This window comes from Entelurus aequoreus, linkage group LG20, assembly GCF_033978785.1.
Source record: "Entelurus aequoreus isolate RoL-2023_Sb linkage group LG20, RoL_Eaeq_v1.1, whole genome shotgun sequence".
Taxonomy (NCBI): domain Eukaryota; kingdom Metazoa; phylum Chordata; class Actinopteri; order Syngnathiformes; family Syngnathidae; genus Entelurus; species Entelurus aequoreus.
This window is the reverse complement of record NC_084750.1, coordinates 39,211,145-39,224,698: the sequence shown is the minus strand read 5'-3', so window position 1 is coordinate 39,224,698 and position 13,554 is coordinate 39,211,145. Positions and strand designations below refer to the sequence as shown.

The following is a 13,554-nucleotide window of genomic DNA, read 5'->3' as shown; positions in this document are numbered from 1 at the left end:
TGGTTTACATGCTGTCTGTTTACTTAAGTTCTCATATTTTGGTCTGTCTTCCTTCTGATTAGAATTTGTTTAACGCTTCTCTACGTTTTGTTTTGACAATGGCGTGTTGGCGACTCTTATCTGTACTTCTTCAGAGTACATGTTTCACAGTTTGCACAGATACCCTTAGATGTTTTAGAATATAAATTTAACTTTTATTTTATTGTGTGTTTATTCCTAAAAAAATTAAAATGTCAATGTATAATCAATTTATCTTTATCAAATTTAAATTCAATATTATTAATTTATTTGTTGTATAACTATTAATTCAAAGTTACAATTTGTCCTACTCTATGATGTGCGTGTGTGTGTGTGTGTGTTTGTCTCAACTTCCACACAGGAACTGGATGGATCAGATAAGCAGCAAGGCTGTTCAATACAGTATATTACACACATAATTAATGACTAATGAATTTAACAATGCTTCAATGTCCCAGTCCAAATGTATGTATTGATATTTAAATGTTTATTTATTCATATACAGTATATTTTATTTTTCCTATTATCAAAACCAACCTGTCAGCCTTCTCTTCAGATTGAGTACAGCTGTCCACTATATATATATATATATATATATATATATATATATATATATATATATATATATATATATATATATATATATATATATATATATATATATATATATAGTTATTTATTTATTTATTTATTTATTCTTTAAACCTAGCTCAATGCTAAACTAATCCAATGCTATGCTAACTCAATGCTAACCTAGCTCAATGCTATCCTAGCTCAATACTAACCTAGCTCAATGCTATGCTAACAGTGTCACACCTCTTCGGCCCACCCCTCACGCAGCTGTCACTCACACAGCTTCGTCACACGCACACATCCCTTATCCTAAAATGTCTTCCAGCAGGGCCTCTTTTCTTTTTTTTTTTTTTTTTTTTTTTTTTTTTCAAACCACAGTGTCACACAGTTACAATCACCAGCACTGTTAAAAGTAAATGCAATAGACAACTATTTTTCTCATCCAGAAGCACAGCTGTATCATATCAGAACCTTAATAATAAGAACAACATTTATCATTCACTCTTAGATGGACAAATAGTCAAGTTTAAGGAGGGTATTCTGGACTTCCCTGCTTAGGCTGCTGCCCCCGCGATCCAACCTCTTGATAAGCGGAAGAAAATAATTATATGGATGGATCATTCACTCATGTCTTTTCTGTCTATTTTCTCACAATCACACACATTTTGGACAATTTCCCAGCTTTTGCAAAAGAAGCGGGGGTGAGAAAAAACGTGAAGGGAGGTTGCGAGAGGGGGGGGAAGAAAAGGAAGGGGGAATTAAACCAGATAAGAAACCAGGTGCTACACAAAAGTTATTAAATTACGCATATATCTAAATGTACCAACATAAACTGACTCACTCAATACACACACATTTCAGCATTCATCATTATACACACACATTGTTAAATTACAATACCACCCCATTGTCCGGACAAATATAAACAACTAATGCACGCGTGCTTTTGTGGAATCGGCCGTCTCATATCACAAAAACCAGGTTTCATCATTGCTCATAAAACAGCGATTAACCCGTTTCATTGGAGCAGCACCTGCGTTATCAAACTGACCAACACGGATCACTGGTCTAAAGCGCCATAGGACCACTAGGAATCACCCACCAATCCTACAGACATCGTGTCTGGTCAGTCCCATACAGTTTCACCAAGTTTCACCAAAGCTCTACCATATGGAGCCCGAGACGCCACCTGTCTATTCTGTAGCCATTAAACAGATTCGTGACAACTTGGCTCAGTTGATCTCCTTTACCGGAGTCACTGAATGGTCACCTAATAAGAGGCTTTTTTACACGGTGAGTCACAAGGACTAGGGACCGCTGCAGTTTCCACATAGACAGGTGTCTCGCACTTTCACAGACGTATCAATTTTATATGGGCCAAATGTCACACCAGTTAGCAAACCTTGCCTTAAATGTATCTTTGTCCAACTCTGGCTAATTCTGATGCACTTGCAGAAAGAACCATCCTCTGCCAGCAACGACAGAGGATGAAGAGGTTAAAAGAAATTTTTCGTCTCACATCGTCTGTGCTTCTACACTCCAAACCACCAAAATTCTAATAACAATCCCCTTATGTTAAAAACAAGAAATCACAAGTTTTCAACAAACACACAGACAAATAATCACATATAAAACAACTCAATCCAACCATAATTTACCCCATTCCAGGTTGTTTTTGGAGAACCTGACTAAACCTATCTTTTATCAAAAATAGATTCAGCAATTAGTCTTATTGATCCGGCTCTCTCCAGGCAGAAAATGTTTACACTTTAAAGCAAACTGCTTACCTTGTGATGCGCGCGTGCAGCACACTGTCTGCCTGACAGAGAGAGCGGGAGCGGCTGTCGACCTGTAGCTTCTAAACCATCCTGTTCGTGACGCCAATTTGTGTAGTGGATTGTCCGAAGCTTAAACAGGCAAAAAAAGTAGTTTAGTACAACAAATTTATTTACCCATTATCAGAAGTGCAGGTTGAATTAAGTTGGCCGTGCAGACAGACCACATGTTACTCCGGAGTAAACAAGACACACACAAGCCAAAATCACTGTCGAGTTCCGGTCTTCTGCCATTTTTTATACGTCTCTTGTGCGTCATTGTTTGTTATCTAATGCGTCATGATTGTTTTGTTTTGGTTTTGTCTGTTCCAAAACAACCTTGTATCTCTTAGTCATATTTGGAAATTCTAAACATTCTGTAGACAGGTTGGCACAACTCCATATTCACCTTTGTCCCACTGGCACAGAATAGAAGAGAAATTAAATGAGCGTACATTCTTGATAGACATGCAATATAGGTCAAAGGTCAGAAATTCTACTACAATGGTTATCAGTTTGAACATCAAAAATGTTGTCTTTGTAGCATATTCAACTGAATATGGGTTGAAAATGATTTGCAAATCATTGTATTCCGTTTATATTTACATCTAACACAATTTCCCAACTCATATGGAAACGGGGTTTGTGGATCATGGTTAACATATGCATTGTCATGAATGTGGTGAGTAGCTTTCACTCATTTCTACAGGGGTGATATATGAAGTCAATTTATTTGAATTGTCTCCATGGTAACGAGGATTATTGATTTTTGAAGTAGTTACAACACTCCTGTGTGCAGACAAACAGAAGCCCATGTGTTAAAGTCCCTCTTCCTGAGGGTGTTTCAGTGTAATAACTTCACCTTTGTCTATAGTTATTAAGCCAAAATTCATCCCTTCTCCCTTTTCTGTCTACACACTGTGTCTGCTTGTAAGTACTCCGTGATTGTGCGTTGGCGAACATGCTCGTCTGCATGACACGAGGTGGGGGACCGGTATTTTTTAGAGGCGGCATAGTACCGAATATGATTACTTATATCGCGATACTATACTATTACCGGTATACCGTACAACCCTAATTTATACATTTAATATTTTAGTTATACATTTATATGTGAATCCAACCTGCGTACTGACAGTGGTTTTCATGGCACAATTTGAGAGTCAGTGACAGATCTATAGATATAGAGCTAGACCATTGCAAGCCAATCTGTTTATTGTTTGTTTTTCAAAATAAAGTTAGCCAAGCAAGTTTAATGAGTGTTTTCCTTTATTTTTCTCAAGCCGTCGTGGCCCACTCCACTCACTGTCTCGTGAGTGACTCACGCGGCTTCAAGACCTCTTGCTCCAACAAAACATTCCCCACGGTCTGATAGTCGAGAGCGCTCCAGTTGAAGACGTTGCCAGGGGTGAAGTGAACATCCCACATGTAGCGGTAGATCTCTTCGGGGGCGATGACGTAATCCCACATGTGGAAGCGAGAGATCATGCCGATGAACGACTGCTTAGCGTCGAAGCCACCGCTGTAGCTGTCCTGCTCTTGGCCCAGAATGGTGATGAAGTCACCACTGATGGGCTGCCCGGAGTGGATGAACCTCTTCACCGTCTGCTTGCCGTCCACCCACAACTGGGCCACGCCGTTCTCTGAATTCCAGGTGGCGCACATGGAGTGCCAGGAGTTGGGAGGCAGAGACACCGCCAAGAAGTTTGTGCTGCTGTCCCGAGCGTGCATAATCATGACGTCCTGAGAGTTTGACTTGAAGAGCACCAGATCGTTGTTGTGGGTGGCTGTGGCCAAAGAGAGGAGCGCGTAGTTCCTGCTGAGGTCTGTCAAGAACCTGAGCAGAGGCGCCGAGGGTGAGAACTTAAACTGGCGGAATGGAAGCGAGCGCTGATGATGATGGAGTTGTTACCTGAGGCACACCGTCACTGCATTCAACGACGTTTTAGACGTCAACAGTTTGATGTGATCTGTGGCTGTCTCCTTGGGGAACACAAACACTTTTCCTGAAAGATCTGCAAAGCAATAAGCAAATAGAAAAGTTAGGGATGGGCGATAAGGCTTAAAATCTATATCATGATATATATATATATATATATATATATATATATATATATATATATATATATATATATATATATATATATATATATATATATATATATATATATATATATATATATATATATATATATATATATTGCAGCGGTACAAAATACAGGAAAAACAGGCACTCTCAAAAAACGTAACCTACTCAATGGCCTAGTGGTTAGAGTGTCCGCCCTGAGATCGGTAGGTTGTGAGTTCAAACCCCGGCCAAGTCATACCAAAGACTATAAAAAATGGGACCCATTACCTCCCTGCTTGGCACTCAGCATCAAGGGTTGGAATTGGGGGTTAAATCACCAAAAATTATTCCCGGGCGTGGCACTGCTGCTGCCCACTGCTCCCCTCACCTCCCAGGGGGTGAACAAGGGGATGGGTCAAATGCAGAGGACACATTTCACCACACCTAGTGTGTGTGTGACAATCATTGGTACTTTAACTTTTAATAAAACAATAATAAAGGTGCACGGCAAAAAGTGTAGTTAAGGAAAAAGCAAGGCCAGCAACACTTGTGTCCTCATATCATTTTTTATTAATTTTTTTTTGTACACATTTTTTTAATTGATTTATTATTGCTGTATATATATATTTTTTTATTACTTTATTTTGCTATGATACTGTGCTAAGTGTTTCATTTATTTTGTACAATTTTCAATTTTTGCCTATCATTTGTGCACTTTAATTTTTGAAGTTGTTCTTGATTTATTATATAATTTCATTGACCACAGCTGTGGCTATTAAAGTCAAGGGTCCCCAAACTTTTTGACTCGGGGGCCGCATTGGGTTAAAAAAAATTGGCCGGGGGCCGGGCTGTATATATGTTCATATATATATATATATACACTACCGTTCAAAAGTTTGGGGTCACATTGAAATGTCCTTATTTTTGAAGGAAAAGCACTGTACTTTTCAAAGAAGATAACTTTAAACTAGTCTTAACTTTAAAGAAATACACTCTATGCATTGCTAATGTGGTAAATGACTATTCTAGCTGCAAATGTCTGGTTTTTGGTGCAATTACTACATAGGTGTATAGAGGCCCATTTCCAGCAACTATCACTCCAGTGTTCTAATGGTACAATGTGTTTGCTCATTGGCTCAGAAGGCTAATTGATGATTAGAAAACCCTTGTGCAATCATATTCACACATCTGAAAACAGTTCAGCTCGTTACAGAAGCTACAAAACTGACCTTCCTTTGAGCAGATTGAGTTTCTGGGGCATCACATTTGTGGGGTCAATTAAACGCTCAAAATGGCCAGAAAAAGAGAACTTTCATCTGAAACTCGACAGTCTAATCTTGTTCTTAGAAATGAAGGCTATTCCACAAAATTGTTAGGGTGACCCCAAACTTTTGAACGGTAGTATATATATATATATATATATATATATATATATATATATATATATATATATATATATATATATATATATATATATATATATATATATATATATATATGTACAGTATATATATATATATATACAAACCCCGCTTCCATATGAGTTGGGAAATTGTGTTACATGCAAATATAAACGGAATACAATGATTTGCAAATCATTTTCAACCCATATTCAGTTAACTTTAGAATTTGATGCCAGCAACACGTGACAAAGAAGTTGGGAAAGGTGGCAATAAATACTGATAAAGTTGAGGAATGCTCATCAAACACTTATTTGGAACATCCCACAGGTGAACAGGCAAATTGGGAACAGGTGGGTGCCATGATTGGCTATAAAAGTAGATTCCAAGAAATGCTCAGTCATTCACAAACAAGGATGGGGCGAGGGTCACCACTTAGTCAACAAATGCGTGACTACAGTCAGTAACTACAGTTGGTCGCTACATCTGTAAGTGCAAGTTAAAACTCTCCTATGCAAGGCGAAAACCGTTTATCAACAACACCCAGAAACTAGGGTTGTGAACGATAAACCGATGCGACCGAGTATTCGGCTCAACAAGTGAGCGATTAGATTGCATCGGTAGCAGACTCCTCAATCAATGCGAATAATCCATGAATTCCTAGCTGAATCGGTTATAGAGTCATGGATCGGTTATCGCGAGACTTTGTATGGGTTGGCTAGATTACAATATGCGTCAGCGTCTCTAAAACAACGCAAGAGCTGAAGATACTCTCCAAACGCGGTTGCCGCCTAGCTGGTATTAGCACGAGTGATAAACAAGAGACAACACGGAAAATGAATGTGGAGGAGAACGAAAGCGTCAGTCTGACCGAAGGTGATAATGGACCGAGAAAGATGTTCAAAAAACCCACTGCAGTGGTGGAAAGAGCAGCAGCTTGCCACTGCTGTCATCTCTCGCTAAAAGATACCTCTGCATCCCGGTGTTGTGCCGGGAAACGCACCCCTGCCGTAAAATGAACCCCCTGACGCGGGAGCGCGCTGACGTCACTCGTTTCGAAAAGTATATCTAAACTCGGCTGTAATGACCGAAGTGGCTGAAATCGCCTCTTTTAAATCGCCTCTTTCGGCATAAAAAAGTACATAAAGTGAAATAATCCAAGTTTTCTTTACTTGTGGATGGATTAAAAATTGTGAGCCTTTAATGATTTCGCCGTCATTCAAGTGGCTGCATGAAATCGCCTCTTTCGGCATCAAAAAGTACATCAAGTGAAACACACGGAATCTGAACGTGTGTTCAGTACTGCGGGAGACATTGTTTCCACAAAACGTAGTCTGCTCAAACATGAGCATGTGGATCAGTTGATTTTCCTTAAAAAAATCTGCCCTCCAAAAAAACAGGACAGTGATGATGAAAATGCACAGGCATAGTGTAAGTGAACTACTGCTTTTTGACCTGGGAAAAGGTACCTCTCACACAGTAGTTTGATTTTTGTTTTTACATATGTATTTATTTTCTCTATTATTTTACACAAAGCACTTGTCACTGTGCTCATTGTTGCCACATTTTGAGATGTGTTATAGGTGTGTAACTTGTTTACATTGTAATGTTGCACCTTTGTTACCTACCTCTAGTGTTCATTGTTACCTACCTCTAGTGTTCAAAACACTATATGCTCAGGTTGAAATATTGAATCTTTGTTACCTACCTCTAGTGTTCATTGTTACCTACCTCGAGCTAGTGTTCAAAACACTATATGCTCAGGTTGAAATATTGAATCTTTGTTACCTACCTCTAGTGTTCAAAACTATGCTCAGGCTGAAATATTGCACTTTGTTGTTACTATTCTGTGCTACTTTTACCTCTGGGGTTCCCATCCTACAATTCAGCCAGAATTTTTTTGGTCCATGTCTAAAGATAAATACATTGACATGTGATTTTGTTGTTCTGTTTTTTTTTGCCAGTGCCATAAAGCCACAATGCTTGGGGATTTGGAGTCTTGAATATTAACCGTCGAATCGTATCGTTCGGAATCTAATCGAATCGGTCTGTAATAAAAGGATATCGTTTTTTAATCGAATCGTAACCTGTGTATCTAGATGCATATCGAATCGTTTATCAGAGAGAGATGTGCAACCCTACCAGAAACGCCGTCGCCTTCGCTGGGCCTGAGCTCATCTAAGATGGACTGATACAAAGTGGAAAAGTGTTCTGTGGTCTGACGAGTCCACATTTCAAATTGTTTTTGGAAACTGTGGACGTCGTGTCCTCCGGACCAAAGAGGAAAAGAACCACCCGGATTGTTATAGGCGCAAAGTTGAAAAGCCAGAATCTGTGATGGTATGGGGGTGTATTAGTGCCCAAGACATGGGTAACTTACACATCTGTGAAGGCACCATTAATGCTGAATGGTACATACAGGTTTTGGAGCAACATATGTTGCCATCCAAGCAACGTTACCATGGACGCCCCTGCTTATTTCAGCAAGACAATGCCAAGCCACGTGTTACATCAACGTGGCTTCATAGTAAAAAAGTGCGGGTACTAGACTGGCCTGCCTGTAGTCCAGACCTGTCTCCCATTGAAAATGTCTGGCGCATTATGAAGCCTAAAATACCACAATGGAGACCCAACTTAAGCTGTACATCAAGCAAGAATGGGAAAGAATTCCACCTGAGAAGCTTCAAAAATGTGTCTCCTCAGTTCCCAAACGTTTACTGAGTGTTGTTAAAAGGAAAGGCCATGTAACACAGTGGTGAACATGCCCTTTCCCAACTACTTTGGCACGTGTTGCAGCCATGAAATTCTAAGTTAATTATTATTTGCAAAAAAAAAAAAAAGTTTGTGGGTTTGAACATCAAATATCTTGTCTTTGTAGTGCATTCAATTGAATATGGGTTGAAAATGATTTGCAAATCATTGTATTCCGTTTATATTTACATTTAACACAATTCCCCAAGTATATGGAAACGGGGTTTGTATATATATATATATATATATATATGTATATATTCCAAGCATGACGATGTCACGTTATCAATGGGAAAATTCATTTTTAGACTGTATGATTTGCCTCAGTGGCTAGGAGACACTGAGAGTAACAAGCGGTACAAAATGGATTAGAAAGAATAGACTTAAAATATATATATTTATATATATATATATATATATATATATATATATATATATATATATATATATATATATATATATATATATATATATATATTTTTTTTTTTTACTTGGGACTTCCTGTGGGCCGGATTTTGGACTCTGGCGGACCGAATCCGGCCCGCGAGCCATAATTTGGGGACCCTTGATTTGAGTGCCTCACCTCTTGTTAAAAAATTGCACAATGGCGAAGACCTTGTCGAAACCGATCTGTGTTTTATTCGCGCCTGTGCAGTTTATATTAAAATGATAAGAAGGACACGAGTGTTGCTGGCCTCACTTTTTCTTTATATATATTTCAGCCCCCTGCGAAAACGATATGTATCACAATATATTATTTGGCATATAAATACTGACGTATCCAGTATGTGGTAACACATTTCATTATTTCTGGTTTTATTATCTTTAAACTATTATTAATATACTTGCACTTGTACTGTTGATGTCTACTTTTTGTTGCAACATGTACCTTTCTGTTAAATTGAACGTTTACATTATCCCCTGTGACACGTAGTGACAGCTGAGCTTGTAAACATTCATATATGTAAATGATGGCTCCAAATTAAATTCTACTATTGACCACAATAAGCCAAGGGGCGGCCATTGTCATAATACAGTTAGTCACCAATAACAGGCGAACGGTTTTGTTATTCGAATCTTCGACTTTTCAAAGGTGACAGACTGGTGACTTACCTGTTTTATTGTGTCTGTGTGACAGTAACAGAAGAACGGTTAAATACTGCCATCTAGTGGTGTGTCGTAGGTGTTTCACCAAAATAGATAACAACCCCTCTTTTTCAAAACCCACTTGAAAACGAGATGCTGCATCTCAAGGGTCTATTCTAAATGAATTGAATTGAATTGATCGATTCAGTTCCATTAATGCCTTTTTATTTATAAATAGTTTTATGACTTTACTAGCTTTATGAGCCAGTGTTGCATTGTGTGAATACTTGTGTTTGCCCAGCACATATTTATATAACACTGGTTTATTTTCTTTCCTTACCTGAGGTGAAATATGTCCTATGTGTCAAAGATCCGGCCCGTGAATGAATTATCTATGGCCCCCGGGATGATATTTGATTAGTATTAGAACCGGCCCGCAGGCCACAGCCGCCTGCTGCTGTTTTGCACGCATAATACTAAATCAGGAATTTTCAAAATGGGGTCAGGGACCCATCAAGTCATAAAAATGGGGTCCCACAGTAAATTTTTGGGATCTCACTTTTTTGTAACTGTTTTGAAAACAAATGATAAATGTATGCATTATCCTGATGTATCTCACATTCTATATTGTGTTTTGGAAAAAGGTTGCTAAAAACGTTAATTACTTTAAAAAAAATAATACAAAAGAATACATATGTTAATTTATTCAGTTATAAACATTCATTCACTTTCATGGATATAAACTTTACCGCTGCCGGTATTTTTTTCCATATTTAAAAAAAAATATTTTTAGAATGTGTTTGTTCTATTTTTGGCCAAAGTAAGACAAAGAAAACCATCTGAACTTGTCTTTATTTTTTACTTTTAATGCCATGATTTTAATAGTCCAGCCCGCGTGTGCACATATTTTCCTCCATGCAGCCCCTGAGCTAAAATTAGTTTGACACCCCTGTAGGTCCTTTACTTATATATTTGTGTCTCAGGTCTAAAAATGCCAGCTTCTCAAAAACACTTGTAAAATATAGTTTCACACCTTTATCACTTTAATTAAGGTAATATTTTCAAACAACTTCTGAAATATGCATGCCAAATGCAATAAGTTTGTTTTAATTAAACATGTAAATTGACTTGATTTGATTAAAAACTAAAAACTAAATATAATAAAATGGCAGATTTCTCCAAAATATATTTTCATTATCCCCTGTGACACGTAGTGACAGATGAGCTTTTAAAGAGACATACTTGGATATGGTGGCTCCTAATAAAATTCTACCGAGGGCCCCAATGTAGCCAGGGGGCCGCCCTGCTAATAATACAATTTGTCACCAATAACAGGCTGGCTTTTTTTTCTTTAAATATACTTAACTTCTTAGCACATGTATATGAGTTGCTTTCAAAATGTTAAATATCAAAATGGCCCTCAAATCTTCGACTTTTCAAAGGTGACAAACGTTTGGACATACCTGTTTTATTGTGTCTGTGTGACAGAAGAGTAGTGACATACCTAGTGTGTGTGTGTGTGTGTGTGTGTGTGTGTGCGTGTGCTTGAGTGTGTGCGTGTGTGTGTATATATATATATATATATATATATATATATATATATATATATATATATATATATATATATATATATATATATATATATATATATATATATATATATATATATTATTTATGTATGTATGTATATATATCTCTAATAGTGTGTGTTGATAACACAACCTGTCTTTTTGAAACCCACTTTTGGAAGAAATGTTTTTTACAATAAAGATAAAAAATAAGCTCCATAATTAATCTTTAACAATTAGTGGGTCACAAACGGTAAACAAATAGATGGATGGACAATTCTAAAATGTATTGATGTATTACTGGAGACCATTATCTTAGAAAGTGTGTAAGTGACAGGAATTAAAAACGCTGGGGAGAAATTTTGGCGTCACCTGCTGGATTACATTAATAAATCCCTGGCAATCGAAAAGTATTTTTTTTTCTCTATGGGAAGAATAAATGACATTTATCCTATTTACCGTTATGCTCTGTTGCATATTTGTGGATTTTGTTGTAGTTATTTCTATCCGTCATGAGGCTGTCTGCAGGGGGGAAAGAGTGCTGCAGCTATGAATCCAACATTAGAGGGTGCTGTCTCACAAGTCTAATCACTCAACATTTTCCAGCAAGAAGACGCTTTGACAGTATGTACAATACAGTATACTGTACGCCTGCTGTTTTTTAATGTGTAAAATAAGGCGTTAGACTATTCAAAATGTACATTTTTAAAACATTTTATTAGTGCGTCCATTATTCATTTTTCAGGGGGTCTCGTAACGTAACCATCATGAATGACGGGGTTTTACTGCACCGTATTATATTCATGTCTAAGCAGTATTATAAGTGTATTCGAGCAGACAGACATTTTTATGTGTACATTAATTTCTCTTTGTAGTTCTATGCGTAGATGGATGGATGGATGGATGGATGGTTATCATATATATGCACTTCTGGATTCATTTAGGGTCATAAAAATCACAAAGAAGACAAAACAAATGCTCAATACAATCCCAAAACACAAATAAATACAATTCTATTTTCTCCGTCACTATAATACAGAAAAACAGTAATAATAAACAGTTGTAGTGATTATTGTTTATTTGTTTTAAACATGCTTAACAAGGACATTAGGCCATTCCAAAACATTTTTTTTGTTTTGTTGCTATGGATATGTACTTGCATTTTTTATTTATCTATTTATTTATTTTTTTTACCAACAAAGACTACTTACTTTAATGTTGCAAATTAAATACACATGTTCTCCAAAAGCTTGCGGTAAAATTGTGCAATAGTTTTATAAAAGCAGGGTTAGTTCACTATTGCAAAAACTACATTCAAGGCAAAAGCAACTATACATTGTTGGAATTTAAACACAATTGTATGTCCTAGCAGCTACTTTCTAAAAATGTATACCACTTCTTTGAGTGCTAAAGTGCTTGCTTACCTCTGGGCACTGCACTACATGTTGCAAGCATCAGCGTTATAAGGAAGAGTTTCTCCATCTGTAATAGTAAGGAAGTCTTAATTGCATCACTGTACTAAAAGTGAATTGTTGTATTACTACATTGCTATACATCATCAATAATCATCTTAAACAACATGTCTTACCTTGCCTTTACAGCGCAGGCTTGAGTGAACAGATGGCTTGATTTTTATCTGTCTTTCAATGGTGTTCGTTTACTTAAATAGACATTTACAGAGGATTTTGGACTCTTCAGTAAACAGTAAAGTTTATTTTAATTGTGCAACAAAACATGAGCTTATCTATTGGAAAAAATCCACTATTGCAACAGTTTTGCTATTTGCAAGGATACTGTATACACAAATGTATCTGTTGGCTATCGTCAAATTGTTCCATTTGGGATATTTTTAAATTGTATTTTATGAATAGTTGTAAATAACAAGTGCAGACTGAAGACCGTTGGCTTGAAAGAATGTGACCAGGGGCCCAGACATCATATATAATTATTGTTTTAATTTTTTTATTTTTTTGTCCTCCTCTTGTCCCTACAATTCCCCTCTCTGTAACCCCCCCTCCCTTTTTTCTATCCCTCCTGCTTTGGTCCAGCCGCACCAAACACTAAATATATCAAAATATTTAATGAAGTCAAATTGGGCAACAAAATAATTATCTATGTCAACAAAATGATTTGCCTGAGCGACTGGATAGGCTATATATAAAAAAAAAGTTTAACTTTATTTATTTATTTATTTTTTTGTTTACTTTTATAACATTTTTTTTTACCTTTTCAAGTTTTTTAAAAACTTGCATAATTTTTTAAAATTAAAAAAAAAA

At 36.8% G+C, this 13,554-nt stretch overlaps 1 protein-coding gene across 1 annotated transcript; it reads right to left on the bottom strand.

The window, feature by feature from the left end:
- Window positions 1-2,378: 2,378 nt before the first annotated feature.
- On the bottom strand, window positions 2,379-12,945 carry LOC133636268 (C-reactive protein-like). Its single transcript, XM_062030109.1, has 5 exons — window positions 12,867-12,945; window positions 12,703-12,760; window positions 4,318-4,420; window positions 3,712-4,242; window positions 2,379-2,498 (listed from the first exon to the last, which is right to left on the bottom strand). The coding sequence occupies exons 2-5, from the start codon at window positions 12,758-12,760 to the stop codon at window positions 2,450-2,452; spliced, it is 741 nt and encodes a 246-aa protein (XP_061886093.1). The 5' UTR covers window positions 12,867-12,945; the 3' UTR covers window positions 2,379-2,449.
- Window positions 12,946-13,554: the final 609 nt, after the last annotated feature.

What these genes read in the sequence shown, in the direction of transcription:
- LOC133636268 (XM_062030109.1), bottom strand. Translation starts at nt 12,760, where the DNA reads ATGGAGAAACTCTTCCTTATAACGCTGATGCTTGCAACATGTAGTGCA. An exon ending in ATGTAGTGCAGTGCCCAGAG is followed by an intron (nt 4,421 to 12,702) that starts GTAAGCAAGCAC and finishes ATTGCTTTGCAG; the next exon opens with ATCTTTCAGGAAAAGTGTTT. An exon ending in GCAGTGACGGTGTGCCTCAG is followed by an intron (nt 4,243 to 4,317) that starts GTAACAACTCCA and finishes GCCTCTGCTCAG; the next exon opens with GTTCTTGACAGACCTCAGCA.